Below are 27294 nucleotides of genomic sequence, written 5' to 3' on the forward strand. Positions count from 1 at the left end.
ACAGTCAGAACTGCAGCAGACCTGAAGGAACAAATTAAATAAATGTCCACATTTCATCTTGGTTATACTTCCAGAGAGAGCTGCATTTGTTTTAAAAAGAAAACCATGTGGCGGATTTATGTCAATGTATGGCAAAACCAATACAGTATTGTAAAGTAAAAAAAAAAGAAAAGAAAAGCTGAGGAGCTTCCTTTTCTTTTTATCTTTAAACAGATTTGACCCCCAATGGATATTTTCTTTGAGAATAATATATCTTTTTTTCCTTCAGCTGAAAGTTTTACCTTTTGAATTGTATTCCACACACGTTCTTTATCGTTTCTTCTTCCTTCAAGGGTGTCCATGGCATCTGCCATTAGTGACTGCAGCTGTGGCACCAAGATAAAAATTATCAGTGTGGAATTCACACAGAAATAACTTCTCTAAATACACAGATTAAAACCTAATTAAAAAATCATTTGTACGCTGATGATTTTATTACTCATCTTTCCGACAGTGAACACTGCCACCTCATTGCTGCTTCAGTCATTACCAAGTATTACTGCAGATATAAAACGTTGAAACAATGGAAAGAGTCTTCTTGAAAATTTGTAGAAAACATATAGGTTTTAATGTAGTGGGTGTTGATGTTTTTATGAAAACAGATTTGGGTTGTAAAGAATGAAGGCAGGAGTTAATTCTCTTGGGAAATGGCATGTAGTACATGAACACGTTTTAATGTTTTCTCCTGAGGCTAATGCATCATAATCCTAGGTATCATGCAAAAACTCACCAGAGGACCATACTAGAATTGTGTTGTTTTATTACCTCTTAAAGGATCTAGCCCATTGAAGTTCTTTTACTATTCTCTTCTAAAATTTCAAAATAACCAAGATTTCTCTTTAGGTTCCATTTCAGAGGCGAGTTTTAAAATTCCACCCTTTGCCCCAAACTGCCATATTCCCATTTAAAATAATTCTACACACACGCTGGGGCTTTCCAGATGGCTCATTGGTAAAGAATCTGCCTGCCAAGCAGGAGACATGGGTTCAATCTCTGTGCTGGGAAGATCCCTTGGATAAGGAAATGGTGACCCACTCTGGTATTCTTGCCTGGGAAATCTCATGGACAGAGAGGCCTGGCTGGCTATAGTTCATGGGGTCGCAAAGAAGTGGACATGACTGAGCAACTAAACAGCAACAGCTGCACACAGACAATATATGTGCCTGCAAAGTAATGAGGCCACATCAAGCCATGTGACATTCGAAGCTGGAAAAAAAAAAGTTCTCTAAAGAATAAATGCCAGTTCAGTTCACCATGGTGTCAAACATTATGATAATCTTAGATAATCTTTCTGTTCTTTAGATATTTTAGGTAGGGAGTTGAGTCACTCAGAACTCTTCTACTGAGTAGTCACTATTTGTGTAGCATCACAAAAGGGATTTCAAGGATATATTATCTAGGTTAACCCATGCTTGGAACTTGGAAAGTAAAATCTATTAAGATGATGAAATCTTGAAAGATACATGTTTTTTAAAAATATTTGGTTTGCACATATACATCCCTTTACATTTACTTTTTTTTTCCTAGTAGGTATATAAATTATGAAAATGTCCTATGAAATCTTATTTTTCAAGGCTTTGGGTAGTGGAGTATTGCATAGATATGTTAGTTAGGGATGTCAGTAATGCTAGTTTCATGCTCTTTTTGTATATTTAAAAATATAAGAATTTCCAGAAAAAAGAAAGCTGCAGATGTGTGGTTAAGAAGACCTAAGTGCAGAAAACTCCCCTGTATTTTTCATTTAAATCTTGAGTGTGCTTTTCAGGAAGACAGGATCAACATTGTGCCAGCTTCTTAAATTAACATTTTCTTTGCTTTCTCTTATCTCAGAGGAGCATTAATCATCTAAAATTGGCTATAATATGCACTCTGAAAGCTCCACAGTTGCTACACTCCTGAATGCCTTATGAATGGTAGGATAAACACTTAGCCTTTTAGTAGGCATTCTGTGTATAAAACCATACAGATTTAGAAAGTATTATTTCCAGTTTTGACTTAATAATTACCTGACTAATAGACTTTATATCCCTCATAGTTTTAATGTTTGGTATGCAGAATTTTATTATTTGGCTACTCCAACAGTTTTAAATGGTTACTTTGAATATCAATATTTATTTAATATGCTTTTGCAGATTCAGATGAACATTATAAATGTTGGCAGTTCATTTCTTGATTAATTTGTTACAACTTTCAAAGCTCAAAGAGGGAGGATTCCTTTAGTTATCTGAAAATTACAGGTAATAATTTTGGGTTGTTCTCATCCTTGCTATGTGAATTCAGTCAGGTCTGTAATTAGTTTTCACTACCTTCAATTAGATCCTTAGAGTAAAGACCGCTTCCCAACAACACGTCAGCTTTATATGGAATAAATTTTACCTTTCTCTGAATGGCCAGCACACTGATTAGTAATTGCTTTCCAAATGAGGTGCTATAGTTTCTAATATTATGGTTATAATACACATGTCTACTTGAAGATTTTTTTCTGTGAGGTATTTCTCCAACTATTTTTTAGAAATTTTGTTTCTTTTTAATTGAGGGATAATTACTTTATAGTACTGCAATGGTTTCTACCAAAAACCAGTAGAAACAGCCATAGGCTTACCCATGTCCCCTCCTACTTGAGTATCCCTCCCTCCTCTCTCCCCATCCTGCCCATCTAAGTTATTAACAAGTCCTGGTTTGAGTTCCCTGAGTCATGTAGCAAATTGCCATTGGCTATCTATTTTACATACGGTAATGTATGTTTCCATGTTACTCTCTCCCTCTCTCCATACCTCCTACCCACTCCTTCTTCCTTTCCCAGCCATGTCCATAATTCTGTTCTCAAAGTCTGTATCTCCTTTACTGCTCTGCAGATAGGTTCATCAGTACCATCTTTCTAGATTCCATATGTATATGTACATTCAGTTCAGTTCAGTTGCTCAGTCATGTCCGATTTTTGTGACCCCATGAATCGCAGCATGCCAGGCTCCCTGTCCATCATCAACTCCCAGAGTTCACTCAAACTCATGTCCATCGAGTCGGTGATGCCATCCAGCTATCTCATCCTCTGTTGTCCCCTTCTCCTCCTGCCCCCAATCCCTCCCAGCATCAGAGTCTTTTCCAATGAGTCAACTCTTTGCATGAGGTGGCCAAAGTACTGGAGTTTCAGCTTTAGCATCAGTCCTTCCAAAGAAATCCCAGGACTGATCTCCTTTAGGATGGACTGGTTGGATCTCCTTGCAGTCCAAGGGACTCTCAAGAATCTTCTCCAACACCACAGTTCTAAAGCATCAATTCTTCAGCTCTCAGCTTTCTTCACAGTCCAACTCTCACACTGATACATGACTACTGGAAAAACCATAGCCTTGACTAGACGGACCTTTGTTGGCAAAATAATGTCTCTGCTCTTTAATATGCTATCTAGGTTGGTCATAACTTTCCTTCCAAGAAGTAAGTGTCTTTTAATTTCATGGCTGCAATCACTATCTGCAGTGATTTTGGAGCCCCCCAAAATAAAGTTTGACACTGTTTCCTCTGTTTCCCCATCTATTTGACATGAAGTGATGGGATCCGATGCCATGATCTTCGTTTTCTGAATGTTGAGCTTTAAGCCAACTTTTTCACTCTCCACTTTCACTTTCATCAAGAGGCTTTTTAGTCCTCTTCACTTTCTGCCATAAGGGTGGTGTCATCTACATATTTGAGGTTATTGATATTTCTCCTGGCAATCTTGATTCCAGCTTGTGCTTCTTCCAGCGTTTCTCATGATGTACTCTGCATAGAAGTTAAATAAGCAGGGTGACAATATACAGCCTTGCTGCTGCTGCTAAGTTGCTTCAATCATGTCTGACTCTGTGCAACCCCATAGACGGCAGCCCACCGGGCTCCCCCATCCCTGCGGTTCTCCAGGCAAGAATACTGGAGTGGGTTGCCATTTCCTTCTCCAATGCATGAAAGTGAAAAGTGAAAGTGAAGTCGCTCAGTTGTGTCCGACTCTTCCCGACCCCATGGACTGCAGCCCACCAGGCTCCTCCATCCATTGGATTTTCCAGGCAAGAGTACTGGGGTGGGGTGCCATTGCCTTCCCTGATACAGCCTTGACATACATGATAATTGTTTTTCTCTTTCTGACTTACTTCACTCTGCATAATAGGCTCTAGGTCCATCCACCTCATTAGGACCGACTCAAATGTGTTTCTTTTTATGATTGAATAATATTCCATTTTATATATATACCACAACTTCTTTATCCATTCCTCTGATGATAGACATCTAGATTGCTTCCATGTCCTAGCTTTTGGAAATAGAGCGGCAGTGAACATTGGGTTACACGTGTCTTTTTCAATTTGATTTCCTAACGGTATATGCCTAGAAGTAGGATTGCTGGGACATATAAGAATGCTCAAACTACCACACAATTGCACTCATCTCACATGCTAGTAAAGTAATGCTCAAAATTCTCCAAGCCAGGCTTCAGCAATATGTGAACCGTGAACTTTCTGATGTTCAAGCTGGTTTTAGAAAAGGCAGAGGAACCAGAGAGATCAAATTGCCAACATCCGCTGGATCATGGAAAAAGCAAGAGAGTTCCAGAAAAACATCTATTTCTGCTTTATTGACTATGCCAAAGCCTTTGACTGTGTGGATCACAATTAACTTTGGAAAATTCTGAAAGAGATGGGAATACCAGACCACCTGACCTACCTCTTGAGAAATCTGTATGCAGGCCAGGAAGCAACAGTTAGAACTGGACATGGAACAACAGACTGGTTCCAAATAGGAAAAGGAGTACATCAAGGCTGTATATTGTCACCCTGCTTATTTAACTTCTATGCAGAGTACATCATGAGAAACGCTGGACTGGAAGAAGCACAAGCTGGAATCAAGATTGCCAGGAGAAATATCAATAACCTCAGATATGCAGATGACACCACCCTTATGGCAGAAATTGAAGAGGAACTAAAAAGCCCCTTGATGCAAGTAAAAGAGGAGAGTATAAACGTTGGCTTAAAGCTCAACATTCAGAAAACGAAGATCATGGCATCCAGTCCCATCACTCCATGGGAAATAGATGGGGAAACAGTGGAAACAGTGTCAGACTTTATTTTTTGGGGGCTCCAAAATCACTGCAGATGGTGATTGCAGCCATGAAATTAAAAGACGCTTACTGCTTGGAAGAAAAATTATGACAAACCTAGATAGTATATTCAAAAGCAGAGACATTACTTTGCCAACTAAGGTCCATCTAGTCAAGGCTATGGTTTTTCCTGTGGTCATGTATGGATGTGAGAGTTGGACTGTGAAGAAGGCTGAGTGCCGAAGAATTGATGCTTTAGAACTGTGGTGTTGGAGAAGATTCTTGAGAGTCCCTTGGACTGCAAGGAGATCCAACCAGTCCATTCTGAAGGAGATCAACCCTGGGATTTTTTGGAAAGAATGATGCTGAAGCTGAAACTCCAGTACTTTGGCCACCTCATGCGAAGAGTTGACTCATTGGAAAAGACTTTGATGCTGGGAGGGATTGGGGGCAGGACAAGAAGGGGATGATCGAGGATGGGATGGCTCGATGGCATCACTGACTCGATGGACATGAGTCTGAGTGAACTCTGGGAGCTGGTGATGGACAGGGAGGCTTGGCGTGCTGTGATTCATGGGGTCGCAAAGAGTTGGACACGACTGAGCGACTGAACTGAACTGAACTGATGGTTTTATTCCTAGTTTTCTAAGGAATCTCGACACTTTTATCCATAGTGGCTGTATCAATTTGCATTCCCACCAGCAGTGCAAGAGGGTTTCCTTTACTCCACACCCTTCCCTGTATTTATTGTTTGTAGATTTTTTGATGATGGCCTTTCTGACCAATGTGAGGTGACTCCTCATTGTAGTTTTGATTTATATTTCTCTAATAGTGAGCGATGTTGAGCATCTTTTCATGTGTTTATTAGCCATGTGTATGTCTTCTTTGGAGAAATGTCTGTTTAGATCTGTAGCTTATTTTTTTGATTGGATTGTTTGTTTTTCTGATATTGAGTTGTATGAGCTCGTTGTATATTTTGAAGTTAATCTTTCATCAGTTGTTTCATTTGCTTTTATTTTCTCCCATTCTGAGGGTTGTCTTTTCACCTTGTTTATAGTTTCCTTTGCTGCACAAGAGCTTTTAAGTTTAATTTGGTCCCACTTGTTTATTTTTGTTTCTATTTTCATTACTCTAGCAGGTGGGTCATAGAGGATCTTGCTGTGACTTATGTCATAGAGTGTTCTGCCTATGTTTTTCTCTAGGAGCTTTATAGTTTCTGGTCTTACATTTACACCTTTAATCCATTTTGAGTTTATCTTTGTGTAGGGTGTTAGGAAGTGTTCTAGTTTCATTCTTTTACATGTAGCTGTCCAATTTTTCCAGTAGTATTTATTGAAGAGACCATCTTTGCCCCATTGTGTATTCTTGCCTCCTTTGTCAAAACAAGGTAGGCATAGGTGCATGGCTTTATCTCTGAGCTTTCTATGTTGTTCCATTGGTCTATTTATTTCTGTTTTTGTGCCAGTACCATACTGTCTTGATGAATATAGCTTTGTAGTATAGTCTAAAGTTAGGAAGGTTGATTCCTCCAACTCCATTCTTCTTTCTCAAGATTGCTTTGGCTATTTGGGGTCTTTTGTATTTCTATATGAATTGTGAGATTTTTTTGTGGTAGTTCTGTGAAAAATGCCGTTGGTAATTTGATAGGGATTTCATTGAATCTGTAGATTACATTTGGTAGTACAGTCATTTTTACAATATTGATTCTTTCAACTCAGGAACATGGGATATCTCGCCATCTGTTTATGTTGTCTTTGATTTCTTTCATCAGTGTCTTACAATTTTCTGTATAAAACTCTTTTGTCTCCTGTATAAAACTCTAGGTAGCAGAGTAGTTATTCCTAGGTATTCCAACTAGTTTTTGACAGGCTTTGTGTTAAATTAACTGGTCAATTCAGTAAAAAAAAAAAAAACAAAAAACCACCCCACCATTTGACTACATTTTACCCTCAAATAAGACAACTCTCTTAATGTATGTGTGTGTGTGTGTGCGCGCGCACGTGTGTGCACGTGCGTGTTGGTACTACAATCATATATGTGACACTCAAAGTGAATAAGAAAAGTCTAAAGATAGTTTTGTAGAGTCAGTTTTCTATCCAGCAATTACTTTTTTTTCCTCTTACTTTTCCATCAAAGAGAATCATATATTAACATGTCTTGGAATGAAAAAACAAAAAATTTATTAAAATTTCACTTTACTTGAAACAAAAAAGCCTGACTCAGAATATGAATAATCACCCCTTTTCTATATTTTCATACATTACAAAAGTCTTGCTATAAAATAAAGGGAAGCTAGCTAGTCAGGGTGAGCAAATGAAACATACACATACACCTTTCTATAATTTCTAGTTTCTTCATTAGAATGCTTCATGAGAGTTGGAGAGTTTGCCCTTGGACTGCCATTTATTGTTACATTCTTTTTCAGACCATATTAGTCTTCTGTCGGTTCAGGGCTTGTGAACAAAGAAAAACAGATGCTTACTAATTCCGCCTCCTGTTGACTGATGTCCTGTAGATAGGGAATGGTTGCTAGCTCGGCCATTGCTTGATTGATCACCTGGGACTGTTCCTTTACTCTCTGCAGCCGGCTGAGAAGGCTGGCATATTGCAACTTCTCCATCACACCTGAGCACGCACGAAAACTCCCCTAGTCTCCCAGGAGAGAAGGAAATGGTTTAGAACAAAAACACAGAAATAACCTCTCCCTGAGGAATAACATCAGGGTTCGTTGTAATATATTTCATGCCTCATGCATCTAGTGCAAATAAATATTTTCTTCTGTTATTTCGGAGGATTGTCTGTACCCTTCCTTCAAATAGACAAATGTATAGAAAAGAGAACACTTTGCAGGACTGTTGATAAGGGTTTAGAGATGGCCCTGCCTAAGGAAGCCAGGATGAGGGGGAAAAAGAGGGATTAAATTGAACTTGAACTCTGCTCTCGCAGTGGGGATCCCACAGAGCTGTGTCCATTTAAAAGGGGGTGACTTTGTCTATGTCACCAATGCATGATAAGAATTAATAGTTGCCCACTATTTGGTTTATACAAAGGATGATATCTTATACAAGTTGAATCCTGAAAAATATTATGCAAGTGGAATCTGTTCTACCCTGGTGACTTACATTAAATCTCCAGCTCTGATTTTATCTTTAGTTCTTATTGGATGGCCATGGACTCTGGCTTCTCTCCTTGTGGTAGTGTAGTGTTTATTCTGACTCCTAGGACCATTCAAGCAATTGCAATCCATTTTGAAATAGAATAAGATGCACTTGTAAGGACCACCAACTCCCATGAATATACTGGTATTTGAGACTTTCTTAAAACTGGGCACACATAATTAAAGCAGCCCACCTCTGTGTTTGTTACTGCCATCCATAAAAGAGGATGTTTTACCTTCTCTAAGAAGTTTATTCAAATTGTACTACTTGATAGAGACATAGTTTATCATAAAATTCTCACATTTTTTATTTAGAAAGAAGTATGGGCTTCCTTGGTGGCTCAGATAGTAAGGAGTCTGCCTGCAGTGCAGGAGACCTGGGTTCAATTCCTGGGTTGGGAAGATCCCCTGGAGAAGGGAATGGCAACCCCCTCCAGTATTCTTCCCTGGAGAATCCATGGATAGAGGGGCCTGGCAGGCTATGGTCCATGGGGTCTCAAAGTATCAGACATGATTGAGTGACTAACACTTTCACTTTCACGTCTGACTTAAGGGAGTCTATAAGGGTTAAAAAAAGTCTTGGGTTCACAATCTTGTGATATGTGGCCCCGGAAATAGGAAGTTTAGCCAAGTGCCCTCCGGAGTATTCAGATAACCTTAAACAGAAATTGGAGAACAAACCATAAAACTTAGTATTTGCACATGGACTATTTTAATCTGTGCATGCTCACAAAGCCAGATCCCCCCGAGCCCAGAAATTAGAGAAGGAGGACATGACTTTTTCTTCTTAAAATAGAATTTCTTTTAAGGAGAAAAATTAGAAACCCGTATTACTAAAGTACATTGAAATTTTAACTTGAATTTGGAAGGCAGTCCTTTCTGAAATGTCATACACATCTTGATTGACACCAACCTCTCTGGCACTTTCTTAGAATCTTGGTAATATAGCAAAGTTGAGCACCATTACCTTGTATTTGCTGTATTTCTCCCTTACAGCCATCTCAGCCATTTTACTAATGTCTGTCAATCCCCACTAATTTGCTATTTCTGATTAATCATTTATCTGAAAACCTATAAACCTATGGGAGCAATGATTGCAAATTGTGGATTTGAGATCCTTTCTTTGAATTGACGAATAGCCAGCCTACCCATTGAGTTTAAACATGCAGCTAAACAATGGGATACTGTCAAATAGAGGAAAGCGAGTTGCAGGAGACACAGTTTTCTTTCTGAAGAAAAATTGCTTTCTTTGTCCTTCTTTAAAATAAACAATAAGGCTGGTTGTAGGAAAGTGGTGTAGTGACTCAACTCCAAAGAACAGAAACAACTACGGCCTGCTCAGGAACATAATCTATCAGTGTAATTTTCCAAAACATCAGGAAAATAAAAATAGTGGAAGGCAATGGTGCTTTGTTAGCTTGATTGTTGGATACATAACAAAACAGGAAGTGCTCCTTACCAATAGGATACTAGAGAAAGAACATAGTTGAGGGCTAATAGCCCTCCCCCACTTCCCCTTTGCCCACTCCGGACCAATTGCAGCTTTGGTTATTAGGAAACCATAGATTAATATTTTACCTCTACAAGTTTGGGACTTTTGAGTGATAAAATGAAGCAAAAATAAAAATGAATAGATGCCAGCAGGAATGCTTTAATGCTGTTGCTTTAAGAAAATAAAGGAAATAATGAGAAATGAAGGAATTAGCTCACAAGGGCTTAATCTAAAGGGAAGTAGCCCTCCCAGTGAGACTTTAGGAGTGATCAAAAGATGCTTAGCTGCTGGCGAGGGTATAATAAAGTGGCCAAGACTGAAGCTAAAACTGCACCTAGCTACAATGAAGTTTAGGTAAATAGCAAGTTCAGATGAAGGCTTCCTCCAGATACTTGTCTAGATTTAATAGCAGGTATGGATAAATGTTTGGAAGATAAGTGGCACTGCTAATCTAATACTGCTGAAAAGCAGAGCCCAAGTATTGGGAATGTATTTCTATTTGACATAATACATAGAAACATTCATTGCAAAGGAAAGGGGGTAGGAAACACATATTATTGTTCATTTTGAATGTGCATGTGTAAACATCTTTTATGCTTCACTTGGAAGAAATTAAAAGTGAAATTAACGAGGTATTTAAAATCTGGTTAGTTAGGTCATTTTTTTTGGCAAGTCAGCCTGTGAAAGAAGCTTCAGGCACGGCGAGAGATTTTATTATTTTAACTCTTTAACATTTACCCCAGGAAGCACAGTACATAAGGTTTTAAACTGACAGCAGCCAATAAAGTTAATGAATGGAAAAGCATAGTAGCGTTCAGTAGCTTGTGAGATAATTAGGACAGAGATCCAGAGAAGAAAAAATACTGGTAGAACAGAGCAGCTGGTTGAATGGGATTGATGTTCAGTGGGATTCAAAGCCACCAGATAGGAAACTGGAAGAATCTTTTAGACAATAACTCTTAAAATGCCAGAATCATTCTTATTTGGCCATGCATTATATACTTAGCAGAGGAATCTATAAAGGGAAGGAAACTGGTGTCAGAGTGTAAGGAGGATTATTTTCTGAGACATAGAAACCTTATACAAGGAATGTCTTTGTCGCCTTCACCAACTCTTTCTGCCACCTGTGGCAAGAGGTGAAAATTCATGTTCTCTGGGAGGTCCTACTGTGGGCATGAAGGGAGATGACACCCTTAATCCTGCCTTTTTAAGGAGATTTAAGTGCATCAGTGATCTAAGGAAAATCATTCAAAATCCGCAGGACACTTGCACAGTCTTCATTTTAGAAGAATACATAATTTCAAAGTACATGGCTTTTATAAAGAAAAAGAAGGATCTCCAAAACAACTCTTCTGTCAAAGCAAATGAAAACCAATAAAAATAATTAAAATTTTTAAAAATTCTTGATACTTTTCAAAGTGATTCAATGTGGATTATATACTCTTGGTCTCATAACAACTGTGTGAGGTGAGCCTGGCATATATCAGCTTATTTGATAAATGAGAAAAAAGCTCAGAGGTTAAGTGACATCCTAGGGGTTACCCAGCTGGTCTTAGACAAAAGTCTTTTTCTACAGGTGTCACGAGGTAGGGTCACAACTAACAAGGACACTGAAGTGTCTAAACATTCAAACAGATGGCATTTGACATCTGATAAGAAAAAACACACCTCAGGGTATCCTAAAAACACTGCTGAGGGATCCCTGGGTCATAGTTAATTGTACCATGTAGGAATAATTTCTGCTCAGCAACTCATTACTTGTTTCCTTAACCTAGGTTACTTTTGCAGCTTGTTTGATTCAATCCTGCTTTATGAAGCTATCGTTGGATATATAATAAGAAACCTAGAGGCCAGTATTTGGATATACGTTTGGTCCCTGGGTACCTTTGGACTCATTCACTTCAATTTCATTCAAGCTGTTAGAGATAATTTTCCAATAACTATTATTTTCCATAGACACAAAAGTAAGAAAGTTGATGAAATCTCTTGAAGTAGCAAGGTGTTATCAACTCATTCTGGGGCTTTCCTGGTAGCTCAGTGGTAAAGAATATGCAAGTCAATGCAGGATAGTCAGGAGGTTTGATCCCTGGGTCAGAAAGATCCCCTGGTGCAGGAAATAGCAACCCATTCCAGTATTCTTTCCTGGGAAATCCCATGGACAGAGGAGTCAGTTAGCTACAGTTCATGGGGTTGCAAAGAGTAGGACATGACTTAGCAACTAAACAACTGACTCATTCTAAATAAGACTGAGTTATTCATGAGATGCAAAAAATCTTATTCATTATGATTTTTAAATCCTCTTTATAGACACATAAATATCCATGTGTGTACACATTTCAAAGTGGCCAAAATGGCCTTTGTAATGTGAGAGGAAAATGAGTTAAAAGTGTTTAAGAAATGCCTGATGATGCCTAGATTGGCCTAACCTTTATTCACAACACATTGGGAGATCTGAACTGGCAACAGATTCGATGTGGCAGGTTCCTGACAAGTAGCAAGTTATGGTGGGTATTTCCCCAAAGAACCATGGCACAGACAGATCACCTCCCCAGTATCCCGGGACACTGATGCTGCAAGGTTACCCATGTGCAGATGAAAAGATACTACATGGTGATGGTTCTTATCAGCAAGGCTTCCACAAGAATTCTTGTGGGCTTCCCTGGTGGCTGAGATGCTAAAAATCTGCCTACAATGCAGGAGACCTGGGTTCAAGCCCTGGGTTGGAAAAACTGCCTGGAGAAAGAAATGGCTACCCACCCATTATTCTTGCCTGAAGAATGCTATGAACAGAGGAGCTTGGCAGGGTACAGTCCATGGGGTTGCAAAGAGTTGGACATGACTGAGTGACTAACACTTTAGCTTTCTTTCCACTTCTTGCAAGGGTCTGCTGCTGCTGCTGCTGCTAAGTCGCATCAGTCATGTCCGACTCTGTGCGACCCCACAGATGGCAGCCCACCAGGCTCCCCCATCCCTGGGATTCTCCAGGCAAGAACACTGGAGTGGGTTGCCATTTCCTTCTCCAATGCATGAAAGTGAAAAGTGAAAGTGAAGTCATTCAGTTGTGTCCGACTCTTAACGACCCCATGGACTGCAGCCCACCAGCCTCCTCCATCCATTGGATTTTCCAGGCAAGAGTACTGGAGTGGGGTGCCATTGCTTTCTCCATGCAAGGGTCTAATGATGACAATAATGATATGTGTTTGTGCATCTAATTAAGATGGGGTGGTGAAGCTGTGTGTGTGTGTGTGTGTGTCTGAAGGAGGTTGCAGTAGAGGGTGAATTGGAGAACAGGACCCCAGATTTGCAGTAGAGTCAGTGAGATTACTATAAACTAAATGTTTGTGTCCACTTAAAATTTCTAGGTTGAAGACCTAGAGGCCAATGTGGAGATGGGGCCTTTGGGAGGTAATTAGGGTTAGATGAAATGAGAGCTTCCCAGGTGGCCAGTGGTAAAGAACCTGCCTGCCAATGTGGGAGAAAGATCCCCTGGAGAAGGAAATGGCAACCCACTCCAGTATTCTTGCCTGGAAAATTCCATGGACAGAGGAGCCTGGCAGACTACAGTCAATGAGGTTGCAAAGAGTTGGACACAACTGAGCAACTAAGCATGCACACAAGATCATAAGAGTTGGTAGGGCCCTGATGATGGGATTCATGCTCTTTTAAGAAGAGAACCCACAGAGCTTGCTGTGTGCCATGTTAGGATGCAGAGAAAGTAGCTAACTACAAGCCAAGAAGAGGGTCTTTGTCAGAACCTGACCTAATCCCAGACTTCTAGCCTCTAGAACTGTGAGAAAATAAACTTCTGTTGTTCGGGTCATCTGATCTATGGTATTTTGTGTGACAGCCCAAGGTGACTAAGACAGAGATAAATTTTTATTAATAGAAGTATAGGGGAGATAATTGAGTGGGACACAGTTGTGAGGAAGGGGAAGTTACGTGGTAGGAAAATCAGTGAAAGTGTGCTTTAGGATTTGTAACGCATAGAATTAATTACCGATCATGCAAATAGATGAGGGGTTTTATAGCTTTTCTAAAATGCTGAAAAATGTTACTGAGCAGATAAACTGCTGAACAGATGTTACGTAGCTCTTGGTGATGACCCCCTTGGTTCCCCTTGTAAGGTAAGAATATCAGATCAATGATGGAATACAAAAGCCACAAACGGTGAAATTTTTAAAATTTCCAGCTTAAAGATCTTTTGAAAAATATTTTAAGAGGGGAAATCTGCAGCCTTTATAGCCTGTTAATGAGAAGTTCCCTTTATGTACTTTCAATAAAGGGGCTTAAATTTTGTAAAATAGCACAGATTAATTCAGGTCTTATTTTGGGCCTTTTTTTTTAAAAGACTGAAAAGTAGAAAGGGCATACTTTCCCTCGGTTGGAAAAAGGAATTTGATAATTTACCTTAAGGGTAAATAAAGATCAAGTGCCAATGTTTAGATTAGCATCCAATTTACTAAAGACCTCTTCAAGAAAATTAGAGATACCAAGGGAACATTTCATGCAAAGATGGGCTCAATAAAGGACAGAATGGTATGGACCTAATAAAAGCAGAAGATATTAAGAAGAGGTGGCAAGAATACACAGAAGAACTGTTCAAAAAAGATCTTCATGACCTAGATGATTATGAAGGTGTGATCATTCACACTCACCTAGAGCCGGACATCCTGGAATGTGAAGTCAGGTGGGCCTTAGAAAGCATCACTATGAACAAAGCTAGTGGAGGTAATGGAATTCCAGTTGAGCTAATTCAAATCCTGAAAGATGATGCTGAGGAAGTGCTGCACTCAGTATATCAGCAAATTTGGAAAACTCAGTGGTGGCCACAGGACTGGAAAAGGACAGTTTTCATTCCAATCCCAAAGAAAGGTAATCCCAAAGAATGCTCGAACTATTGCACAATTGCACTCATCTCACATGCTAGTAAAGTAATGCTCAAAATTCTCCAAGCCAGGCTTCAGCAATACATGAACCATGAACTTCCAGATGTTCCAGCAGGTTTTATAAAGGCAGAGGAACCAGAGATCAAATTGCCAGCATCCACTGGATCATCGAAAAAGCAAGAGAGTTCCAGAAAAACATCTATTTCTGCTTTATTGACTATGCCAAAGCCTTTGACTGTGTGGATCACAACAAACTGTGGAAAATTCTGAAAGAGATGGGAATACCAGACCACCTGACCTGCCTCTTGAGAAACCTGTATGGAGATCAGGAAGCAACAGTTAGAACTGGACATGGAACAACAGACTGGTTCCAAATAGGAAAAGGAGTATGTCAAGGCTGTACATTGTTACCCTGCTTAATTAACTTCTATGCAGAGTACATCATGAGAAACACTGGACTGGAAGAAACACAAGCTGGAATCAAGAATGCCAAGAGAAATATCAATAACCTCAGATATGCAGATGACACCACCCTTATGGCAGAAAGTGAAGAAGAATTAAAGAGCCTCTTGATGAAAGTGAAAGAGGAGAGTCAAAAAGTTGGCTTAAAGCTCAACATTCAAAACCAAGATCCTGGCATCTGGTCCCATCACTTCATGGGAAATAGATGGGGAAACAGTGGAAACAGTGGCTGACTTTATTTTTCTGGGCACCAAAATCACTGCAGATGGTGACTGCAGCCATGAAATTAAAAGACGCTTACTCCTTGGAAGGAAAGTTATGACCAACCTAGACAGCATATTAAAAAGCAGACATTACTTTCCCAACAAAGGTCCTTCTAGTCAAGGCTATGGTTTTTCCAGTATGTATGGATGTGAGAGTTGGACTGTGAAGAAAGCTGAGCACCGAAGAATCGATGCTTTTGAACTGTGGTGTTGGAGAAGACTCTTGAGAGTCCCTTGGACTGTAAGGAGATCCAACCAGTCCATCCTAAAGGAGATCAGTCCTCAGTGTTCATTGGAGGGACTGATGTTGAAGCTGAAACTCCAATACTTTGGCCACCTGATGTGGAGAGCTGACTCACTGGAAAAGACCCTGATGCTGGGAAAGATTGAGGGCAGGAGGAGAAGGGGACAACAGAGGATGAGATGGTGGGATGGCATCACTGACTCAGTGGACATGGGTTTGGGTAGACTCCGGGAGTTGTGATGGACAGGGAGGCCTGGCGTGCTGTGGTCCATGGGGTCGCAAAGAGTCGGACATGACAGAGCAACTGAACTAACTGACTATCATTATAATGTGGAGAAACTATCTTTCAAAATTCTGAATTCTTGTTTAGGTAACAAAATGGTTATATGCAATTGCCCAATATACGAAATAGAGAAAGCACCGTGTTTACTAAAATTCTGTTACTCATTTGAAGCAAGAAACTCAGTGCAACCTTCAATTAGATATCAAGACAAAAAGGCCCTTTAAAAAGACACTAGCCTAATAAATGCTGGCAACTGCAAAGTATAACATTATTATTAATGTTTTGAAATATAAAAGGACTCAAATCATTAGCTAAACTTTGGTTGGTTTTGCAAATGAGATTCACTGTAGATTCACTATTTCTCAAATATTCCAGTATTTGCAATATTTACATGTAAACTTTGCATAGTTCTAGAATTGCTTGATATTTGTACACTGAACAAATATAAAAGACTCATATACCTACATTCAGTTGGGTGCCTCTAATAAAGTCCAATATTGGCAAGATTCGCTTCCCCATTGTCTCCATGTGTCTCATTGTGTCTTCTCTGGTCAGCAGACCGAAGGGAGTTTTATGTTCTAAAAATTGTAACAATAAACTTTTATACTATTTTTTGCTAGACATCCATTTCAAAATGCTTTTCTTAGCAAGCTATAAACAGACATCTCAATATTAATAGATATGAAATCTTTAGTACAGGAACGAGGCCCATCTCAAAGACCACAAGTATCACAATGAAAGATCTATGAGAAGAAAGGCAGAGGAGACATTGCCCTTTGGAGACCATCATTTATTCCTTTTGCTGTGTTTCCTGATTGAGATCTAAGGCACAGCCTATAACAATTCACCTCTCTCTGCAGAGTATGCTTTTCCTGAGTTGTGAAAAAAAGGTTGTCATAAATGTGTCTGATTCTTGTCTTATTTCTCCCAGGTATTATTCAAGTGTGCAAATCCCATTGACTTTGAATGTAGCTTGAAGTTGAGATAAGCCTCGGAGGATGGAGTGCCAGACAAAACACAAATCCTTAATTATGTGAGTAGAGTTGAAGGGATAAATTCAGCCTGGTCATGAATTCAGCCTGCAAGTCTGAGACTTCAATTCTACATGAATATTTTCTTGATTTTTGAAAGTTTTCAACTAGAATTACCAAGTACCACTTAACTAGAACACTCTTTAGGAGAGTTGAGGTCTTGGTTAATTACATAAGAAAAGAGTGGAACAGATATTAATACAATGGCAGATAATCCAAATGATTTAAAGGGGGTCATTGTCTATACTTTTGATTTCATACGGTAGTTTTGTTGCATAATTTTCTTCTATGTTTGCTACTTGATGGTGACAAAAGCTTGTATTTGCTTGTATTCTTTAAATGCCCCATGATTAGGCATTGGTGATAGTGTGATTGGGGTGAGATGTTTGGTGTGAGGGAGGTGGGTGCTCTTAGGGAACCAGAATTCCAGGTATCGTTGACTAACCCACAAAGAAGACTGGAAGGAGTTAAGAATGACCCAACAAACTTTTTGGTGCCCAGGCTCTACTATATGCTAGGCTTGAAATGAATAAAGCTTAATGAATAATGCACATTATTCATTAATGAATAATTAATTGTGCCTTAAAACGGTATTGAAAGATAACAAGTCCAGGTGAATTACCTGTAAATGTTGGTAACTTCCTACTTGACACTTTTTCCAAAAACTTTCCATCTTCTTTGTTTTTGAACCCAAGAGTCAAGAGATACTGTTGAGGAGGAAAAGATGACCAGTCAACTGTCTGAGGCAACACGTGGAGTCCTTGAAAGTCTAAAAAAAAGACAAAGAACAAAAGAATTTATCATTTTATTGTTTTCAGGGTATTTCCCCCCCTAGATTCCAAGAATTATACTTGGAAAAAGGGATAAATACAAAAATTAAAGATACAAAGTAAAAGTATGCACATCAAAAGGTCAAATAGATGATATGTCAAAATCATACTTTATTATTCATATTTTTCTTAAAATATGAGCAAACACAAGGGATAGCAATAAAATACAGCTAGGTTACTTGGTCCTCATTTGCCATATTCAACATAATACAAAACTCAGGACCACAGGCTAGCAGGCTTGATATTTTTCTGTGTGACACTTTTCAAGAGAATTTGGTTTTTCTGTTCACAGTTTAAGAAAATAATATTATATGAAAGGAAAAAGAAAAATTACCAAGAATTAAAATAAATTATTAATTATAAAGCTAATTAATTTAGTTGCTATTAGCAGCAGCAGCAGCAGCAGCATTCCTCCTATAGCTGAAGGAAATTTAAAATGATAAATGTACTGACTTTTGTAATTAGACTTAATTTTTGTAATTAGACTTAATTTTTGTAATTACTTTTGTAATTAGACTTAGAAATACTTCAAGTGTCAATAAAATGGTTCTAAAACAAACTCTATTCTTAATGACCACAAGAACTAATATTTACCTAGTAATTATTTTCTACCTTCCCTTGTTCTAAATATTTTGTGTTCATTCTGCTAATATTGTGTTAGTTTCAGGTGTATAGACAAGTGATTCAGTTATATATATATGTATACATATTTTTTCAGATTCTTTTCCATCATAGGTTATTAAAAGATATTGAAAATAGTTCTTTGTGCTGTACAGTAAATCCTTGTTGCCTATCTATTTTATATGTAATAGTTTGTTAATCCCACACTCCAATTTATCCCTCCCTTCCTTCCCTTTCTACTTTGGTAATCATGGTTGTTTTGTGTATACATGTTCAGTCATGTCTTTTTGAGACCCAGTGGGCTGTAGCCCACCAGGCTCCTCTCTCCACGGGATTTCCTAGGCAAGAATACTAGGGCAGGTTACCATTTCCTGCTCTCGGGCATGCTCCCGACCCAGGGATTGAACCCATGTCTCTTGCGTCTCCTGCTTTGGCAGGCAGATTCCTTACCACATGCCACCTGAGAAGCCCTTGTTTTGTGTGTATTCTCTAAATCCTCAAGATAACTTTACACCACTGGTACTGTTATCCTCATGTTACAAACAGGAGGCTGAGGTACACAGATAGGAAGTGAACTGTCTGGAAACACAGCCTGTAAGTGGACAAAGCAAGATTCATACTGGGCAGTCTGACTGTGGAGACCATGGACTTAACCACTGCCCTCTGCTTTCCACTTGCTTGGCTTTGGGTTACTTTTGGGACAGGGACAAATGTTAGCCATGGGGTCTTGGAGGCCAGATTTACCTCATTCATTTCCATTCTGAGTAATAATGCTTTATACAATAGACTTCTCAAACAAAGGATAATGAACAGAGTTTAATGAGCCCTCCCTACTTAACACTGCCAGGGAGGGAAAAAGATGAAATTCCAAATATCCTTGAATTATGATTTAGATGAAAAATTTTAATCTAGTATCAGAACTCAAATGGCAACAGTTTGAAGATAGTCTTTGCTATCTGTAGTATTTCTTTTAAAAATAATAGACACAGTAAACCATTAGTGTTTTTATCTGCATTTTCTGACTCTTCCACCCATGTTTTGAGCCACAAAACACTTTCTTCAAGCTAAAATTTAACTGAGAAGCCCACTATTTAGAGTCAGTAAAGGCAGAGGTTTTCCATTAGAAGCCTGAATCAGTGACCTCTGACCCTCATTGCTGGGCCCCATTTATTATCCCTCACATGGAAGCCATCTTGAAACCTCCCCTTCCCCACCACCAGAGGCCCAGTTTTTTAAAGCACAGTTTGGAAAACACTGCCGTAAGCTATGTGGCGCATTTTGGTTAAGTAAATAGCATATGGCCGTCAAATAGAGTTAACATGTAGGCTGATAATTAAAAGAAAATATTACAAAATATCTTGTAAACACAAGCCCAGAAGAAATAGATATTAAACATGATTTAGTCTTTGGTGACTCAGGATCTGATAACCACTCAGTAATATTGAAGACTGACAACTACATGGCCCTTCTTCTGTGTCCTACACAATACCCAGATTATCATTCTAGCTCAATAACCACATAGAGCAGGACATATTATGCCCACCTTAAAAATGACCAAACTGGAGCTTCAAGAAGTTACAAACTTACCCAAGGCCATACAACAAATGGAGGGACAGGAATTGAGAGTCAGGCAGCTGGACATCAGAGCACAGGGCTTAACTCTCAAAATGACCCACTGATAATTATCATCACTTTGACAATCCATGGGAAGCGAGTTACAGAAGCAGGGCAATGCCAATATGTAGATGGCTTTAGCAGACCCAATTCTAGATTGGACACTTCCTTACTCTATCTAGAAAAGTACAACAAAGGCTCAAGTGTTCATAACTTTTTAGGCGCTTTAAATGCAGATTGCAATATATGATGCTTCTTTAGTTGGTGTTTGAATTCCAAACTCTTTTTAAAACGATGGCTCATTTTTGTAAACGAGGTAAAATGTGATTTCTGCATTTCCAGGAAATTTCTTTGCCTTTGAAATCTCCTGCAGATATTCACAGACATACCCAACCAAGAGTTTACCTGTTTTACTGAAGTCGCCAATCACCCAATCATGTGAAAAGGCAGCTAAGTAAAAATAAAAATGGATACTATTTTGAGCTGTGTGCTCAGCCATGTCCGACTCTTTGCAGCTTCATGGACTGTAGGCTCATGGACTCTAGGCTCATGGACTGTAGCCTGTCAGGCCCCTCTGCCCATGGAATCTTCCAGGCAAGAATACTGGAGTGGGTTGCCATTTCCTCATCATTCTGATAAATGGTCATAACTTGTTTTTTTGGATTGCTATTATTCTTTTGCACTCTCTAACAGCTGGCATTTCTAAATTGCTGCCATTTCCAGGAACTAGCATACTTTAGAGGTGGAGGGTAAGAGAAGGTGTGTGTTCCCTAGCAATGGTTTGCTCTTTTATCTGATTTTGCTTTCTCACTCAGAAGGCCCCAGGGCCTTCTGGTCAGACTGGTGATGAAGTCTGGGGCCACCCTTTGGAGAGAGCCTTGGCTTTCTAGGAAACTCCAGAGACCCCCTGAATGAGTGTGTTTAGGGTATGCTGTGCCTGTATTTGAGGTGAGTTGTAGGAGGCATCTTGAGATTTGGCATTTTCTGATATGTTTTTATTGCCAGAAACAGCCAATGTTTGCAGGGTCTGTTACATAAATAGAATAAAGAATGACAGGTTGATCTCTTCTTGTTCTTAAATATTTGATGGATAAAGAGTGACAGTGGTTAGATCAACTAGAGAAACTAATATTAGCACTATAGCTAATTTATTATGAAATATATTTTCAAAAAGGTATTTTCTATTCCTTTTGGTGCTGTATGTTTCATCTTGTTCAATCCATTGTTCAATTCTAGTTGAAGTTTTGAAATGTGAGAGGCCTCTATAAACATACTGCTAAGTCAAAAACTATTTTTAAAGTATCATTTTTATTCCATTTGTATGCCGAATAAATTGCAGTTGTGTGAACATTTAGCCTGGCAGGTGGTCTATGACCCAAAATGATGACATACTTCCAGATGTTGAATCTTATGTAACATTAATTTGAGCGCTAATTGTTCTCAGTTTTATGCTCATTAACCTCTACCTACGTCCAAAAAGCCCTGAGCCTCTGATGGGTATGAAAATTAACTAGACTATATTGTCTTTTGGTAGGAAAGTTGAATTGATTAAAGATGTCTTCTTTGCTCCTGTCATGTCAGAAGAAAACTTGGGAGAAATAAGTCCCTTAAAGCATTTGTTTACAATTTATCACAATTGCAGATGAAATTTAGATGACTAGGACCAAAACTATTATTAAAAAATCAGTTTGCAGGTATGACACAGTTCTAAATTTTTACCGTTAAGGAAGCAGATGTTTAAAAAAAAATACCGAAGATAGATGATACAAACTTAGTTTCTTGTAGAAACATGATCTTTCAATTCTTTGGCCTCCAAGTGAAAGATGTCCAACTTTCAGCAAAAGAGGGTAATGTTTGCCCTTTATCAAGAATCTTTTATTGTACCTCAGGAGGCTGGAGCTGACTGGCAGGTACTCAAGTCATTCTTGGTCTTGACCTGTATGTTCCCTCCTTTCTCCTTGAAGTCACCTTCCTGAAGCTCAGTGACAGTTTCTGTCTCTCTGTCCCTCTCTTTGCCTTTCTGTCTGTCTGTGTCTCCCTTTCTCTCCTACCCACACACCTACTGCTTCCCCTTCCTCCCTCTCTCTTCTGCGTGGTCTCTGGCTTGCTGTTATTTTCTTCATATGAACACTTTTGGGGAAATTTCTCTATTCTTGTGGCATTAGCTACTATTTCTAATCAAAAGACTGGGGGATCCAAAGCCATAGTCTCATCTGCAAAATTTCATGCATCACATTTCCCAGAGCCTACTGGGACATCACCATTTGCTCACCATTACAAACGTTACCTCACAAACAGCAAGTATATGCCTTAAAAGTGATTTTTTAAATTTCCACAACATGCCTCTCACCTTCTTTTCACCAGTATATTGTAGGAATGGCCATTGTTCATCCAATTATTTTGGCTTACAATTTTGAAACCATTGTTGACTTTTCTTTCCTCTTGCTCTCTGACGTTTAGGGAATCTCAAAAGCTCATTAAATCTGCCCACTGTAATACAACTCATATTAACCCCTTTGTTTGCATTGTCAGTGCTAGCACACTGGTTAAATTTCTGATCACATAGCACCCGGATTATAGAAAATGTTTCCCAACAGGCCTTGCTACCACCAGTAACATTTCACACCGATATAGCTCCACACCACCAACCAGTGAATATCCCTGAGATATCGCCACTATTACCTTTGTTGCTGTCACATCCTTCCTCAGGAATTTCAGTGCTTCTTTCCCGGCATTCAAGGCTCTCAACTGTGTGCATGTGTTTCGCAATCTATACTTCATTCCTATGTTTTCTCCAATATACATCTTTCTCATCAACTCTGCTGATTTTACTAATTTGTAGCAGCCTGTGGTCATCCTGCCTTTGAATTTTGCTTTGTGCTTTAACACTTGAAACAACTTCCTATTCTCTCAATATTTCTTTTATTCAGTTGATCACTATTCTTCCAGACTGCGCCTAATTGAAGTCCCACCTAGTCCAGAAAGGGGCTTCCCTGGCGGCTCGGCGGTAAAGAACCTGCCTGCCAATGCAGGAGATGTGGGTTGGGAAGATCCCCTGGAGAGGGAATTAGCAACCCACTCCAATATTCTCACCTGGGAAGTTCTGCGGACAGAGAAGTCTGGTGGACTACAGTCCATGGGGCCGCAAAAGAGTCAGACACAACTTAGCAACTAAAACAACAGTCCATAAAGGGCTTTCTAAGTACTTCAGAGTGAGTGAGTGGAGTTGCTCAGTCGTGTCCGACTCTTTGCGACCCCATGGACTGTAGCTTACAAGACTCCTCTGTCCATGGAATTTTCCAGTCAAGAGTACTGGAGTGGGTTTCCATTTCCTTCTCCAGGGGATCTTCCTGACCCAGGGATCAAACCCAAGTCTCCTGCACTGCAGGCAGACGCTTTACCCTCTGAGCCACAAGTACTTCAGAACCTCCTCCCAAACTCTTAAAGAACACCTAGACCATTCATTCCAGAGTACATCTCCTCATGTTTAATGGGGCTATGTCTCATCACTCCAATAAGTTTTAATCCTTTTGAAGATAACATCTTCAAGTTATCTTCATGCTCCAAGCACCTAGTAGGTGCTCAGTCAATACTTGAATCTTAAAAAAAAAACCCAAAAAACTTTTCTCAGTCCTGTATTTTTAATGGTCCAAGTAAGAATAAAACTTCAAAAAATTCAAAGCTAATTGAATGTTCAGAGCTTCTGAGATAGGATTTATTTTTCTGTCACGAAGGTGTGATCACTCACCTAGAGCCAGACATCCTGGAATGCAAAGTCAAATGGGCTTTAGGAAGCATCCCTACAAACAAAGCTAGTGGAGGTGGTGGAATTCCAGATGAGCTATTCCAAATCCTAAAGATGATGCTGTTAAAGTGTTGCACTCAATATACCACCAAATTTGGAAAACTCAGCAGTGGCCACAGGACTGGAAAAGGTCAGTTTTTATTCCAGTCCCAAAGAAAGGCAATGCCAAAGAGTGTTCAAACTGCTACACAGTTGCACTCATCTCATACATCAACAAAGTAATGCTCAAAATTCTCCAAGCTAAGCTTCAACAATACATGAACTGAGAAATTCCAGATATTCAAGCTGGATTTAGAAAAGGCAGAGGAACCAGAGATCAAATTGCCAACATCTGTTGGATCATAGAAAAAACAATAGAGTTCCAGAAAAACATCTATTTCTGCTTCATTATGCCAAAGCCTTTGACTGTGTGGATAACAACAAACTATGGAAAATTCTTTGAGCTGGGAATACCAGACCACCTGTCCTGCCTCCTGAGAAATCTGTAGGCAGGTTAAGAAGCAACAGTTAGAACCAGACATGGAACAACAGAGTGGTTCCAAATCAGGAAAGAAGTACATCAAGGCTGTATATTGTCACCCTGCTTATTTAACTTCTATGCAGAGTACATCATGGAAAATGCCGGGCTGGATGAAACACAAGCTGGAATCAAGATTGCCAGGAGAAATATCAATAACCTCAGATATGCAGATGACACCACCCTTATGGCAGAAAGCGAAGAGGAGCTAAAAAGCCTCTTCATGAAAGTGAAAGAGGAGAGTTAAAAAGCTGGCTTAAAACTCAGTATTCAAAAAACGAAGATCATGGCATCTAGTCCCATCACTTTATGGCAAATAGATGGGGAAACAATGGAAATAGTGACAAACATTTTTCTTGGGCTCCAAAATCACTGCAGATGGTGACTGCAGCCATGAAATTAAAAGACACTTACTCCTTGGAAGAAAAGCTGGGTGACAAACCTAGACAGCATATTAAAAAGCAGAGACATTACTTTGCCAACAAAGATCCATCTAGTCAAAGCTGTGGTTTTTCCAGTAGTCATGTATGGATGTGAGACTGACCATGAACAAAGCTGAGCACTGAAGGATTGATGCTTTTGAATTGTAGAATTGAAGAAGACTCCTGAGAGTCCCTTGGACTGCAAGAAGATCAAACCAGTCCATCCAAGGGAAATCAGGCCTGAATATTCATTGGAAGGACTGATGCGGAAGCTGAAGCTCCAATACTTTGGCCACCTGATGCAAAGAAGTGACTCATTAGAAAAGACCCTGATGGTGGGAAAGATTGAAGGCACAAGAAGAAGGGGATGACAGAGGATGAAATGGTTGTATGGTATCATTGACTCAATGGACATGGTTTGGGTAAACTCTGGGCGTTGGTGATGGACAGGGAGGCCTGGCATGCTGCAGTCCATGGGGTCGCAAAGAGTTGGACTTGATTGAGCGACTGAACCAAACTTAACTGAAATTTAGAAAGGAATATCACACAATCTTTGTTTTTCATTTTCCCTTAACATTAAGTGGTTTCTGGTCAGTTTACAAAGGGTGAGTGAGGGAAAATAATCTGTATTAGATAACTCAGGGTAGTTGGTGCTCGAATGAACAGACCAGTTCTGCTGAGATGAAAGAATTAGTTTTGTATTCAGGTTGTGCTCTTGATGCAGCTTGTTCTCTGGGAAACGTGGACTCTTAGCCACTAAGATTGGATGAATGGAGAATCTGGCTTAGTGAAACTGTCAGAAGCACCAGAAAAGCACCTGCAAAAATATGAACTATTGAGTATAGATCAGCTGACTCATCTCTATGTATGAGGGACTGCATATTTTCAGGAAGCTACATATCTGTAAAATAAAATTTGAGCTCTCTGGACATAAAGTAGAAAGCACAGATACCACCATCATCAATATTTTCTGTTGGACACCTCAACATAGCCACAGCCAACAGATTGTGGATGAATATTTCTAAGCAATTTGGAAAAAAGAAAAGTCATAGAGATTTTAAAACTTTTTAAGAAATATGCAAATTTGCCAGGGTTCTCTTATCACCTTTCTCTAAGTTTCATTTCCTTCTCTATTTTGCAGTGTCTATGTCATTTCTCTGCCCTTTGTCCATAACAAAATGTTCTGACATTTTGGGTTAGAGCAAAATCTCATTTCTAAAGGTCCCAGTTGTTCACTGTGAGATGGGACCATGTCAGTTTTATATGACTTCCTTTTAGTGCTCAGTTTCAGAGTTTAGTTTCTCCAGTCCCTTCATAATGCCAGCACTTTGTCACTCCTTCTTTTCCAATCATTTTCTGAGCTTTATCTTGTACTTCTTTTAATACCGATACCTCTGTCTTGGAAGTTATCCACAAATTCACATCAGCAAGAAAATAGCAAAAGGCAGCAGCTTTTGCAGCTAACTTATCATTATTGCCCCCCATAAATAATAAAAGTTTCCAGTTTTAAAAGCATAGTGTATTTTGATTTTTACATTTGATGTGTGAGAAAGCTATATGTATAATGAATCTTTGTATAAAAAATTGTATTTTCCTGTTGACCTTCGTTATAATGTCAGAGCTGTAGATACAAGTGAAAAAAATTGGTTTTCATTCCTAATTTTCCCTTTAGGCTGCTGGGCTACTTCTCCAAAACCAATCTTTGTATACGTTTCCTCTCATAACCCATTTGTAAGGTGTGAAAAAATTAATAACTACATAAGATTTTTATATGTAGTTTATTTTTATTTCCGGAGAAGGCAATGACACCCCATTTCACTTGAAATTCTTATTGTTTCTGAAGTTTTATGTTTAATCAGCTGTATTGTATTTATTCTGGGGAAGTTCCTTAATTGCATCCCTAACAAAGTAGATTTGAGATAAACAGGAAAGATACAATTTCCTTCAATATTTATTAGATTTACAGTTAGTGAAATAACATATTGTCGCTATAATGCCCTGAATTTTGGGGGCCTGGAGTAGGATTATTTTTCCCCCTCTTTGAGAATTTTAACTCTAGGCATGGGATAAGGTTTGAACTTATACTACACCTAGATGCCCAGGAAATCTCCAGCTCCAGAAACAAAGGCTCTCTCATTGGTAGGACTCTATAGTGTTTGGAAAATAAAAAGAAATCCCTGGGAGGAAACAAAGCCAACCCAAACTCTCTTGGATTCTCACAGGTAAAGCCACACCGAATAATGGCTTGCACCCAAGGGTAATAACATACACATGTTACAATCTACAGTGAGTGAGAGATGGTGTGGCATCATAGAAAAGTAGTTGGTCTTTGTCCCCAGTTTCTGGCATAGAGCTTCTATGATGCTTGGAATTTCCTGAGTGGTAACGGATAATAGGAGTGTCTTTTGTTCTAATGAGGTGACTCTTGGCAGTCCCCCAGAGAGCTTATGCCAGGATGGGGGCTAGTCTCAAGAAAGACCAAGCCTTGATTGGAAACATGGAACTTTCAGCCTCATTCTTCATGCTCTGGGGAGACAGGCTGGAGATTGAGTTAATCACCAGTGGCCAA

The 27294-nt window shown here is 39.2% G+C and overlaps 1 protein-coding gene across 1 annotated transcript in view; it reads right to left on the bottom strand.

Moving 5' to 3' along the window:
- Positions 1–27294, bottom strand: part of SPATA16 (spermatogenesis associated 16) — a 241850-nt gene that overhangs the window by 27270 nt on the left and 187286 nt on the right. The window contains 4 exon segments of the mRNA XM_040265364.1: positions 282–365; positions 7581–7745; positions 16351–16463; positions 17539–17685. Of these exon segments, the coding sequence (XP_040121298.1) occupies positions 282–365; positions 7581–7745; positions 16351–16463; positions 17539–17685 (509 nt within the window).

The sequence above is a fragment of the Oryx dammah genome, unplaced genomic scaffold, assembly GCF_014754425.2.
Source record: "Oryx dammah isolate SB20612 unplaced genomic scaffold, SCBI_Odam_1.1 HiC_scaffold_2, whole genome shotgun sequence".
Taxonomy (NCBI): domain Eukaryota; kingdom Metazoa; phylum Chordata; class Mammalia; order Artiodactyla; family Bovidae; genus Oryx; species Oryx dammah.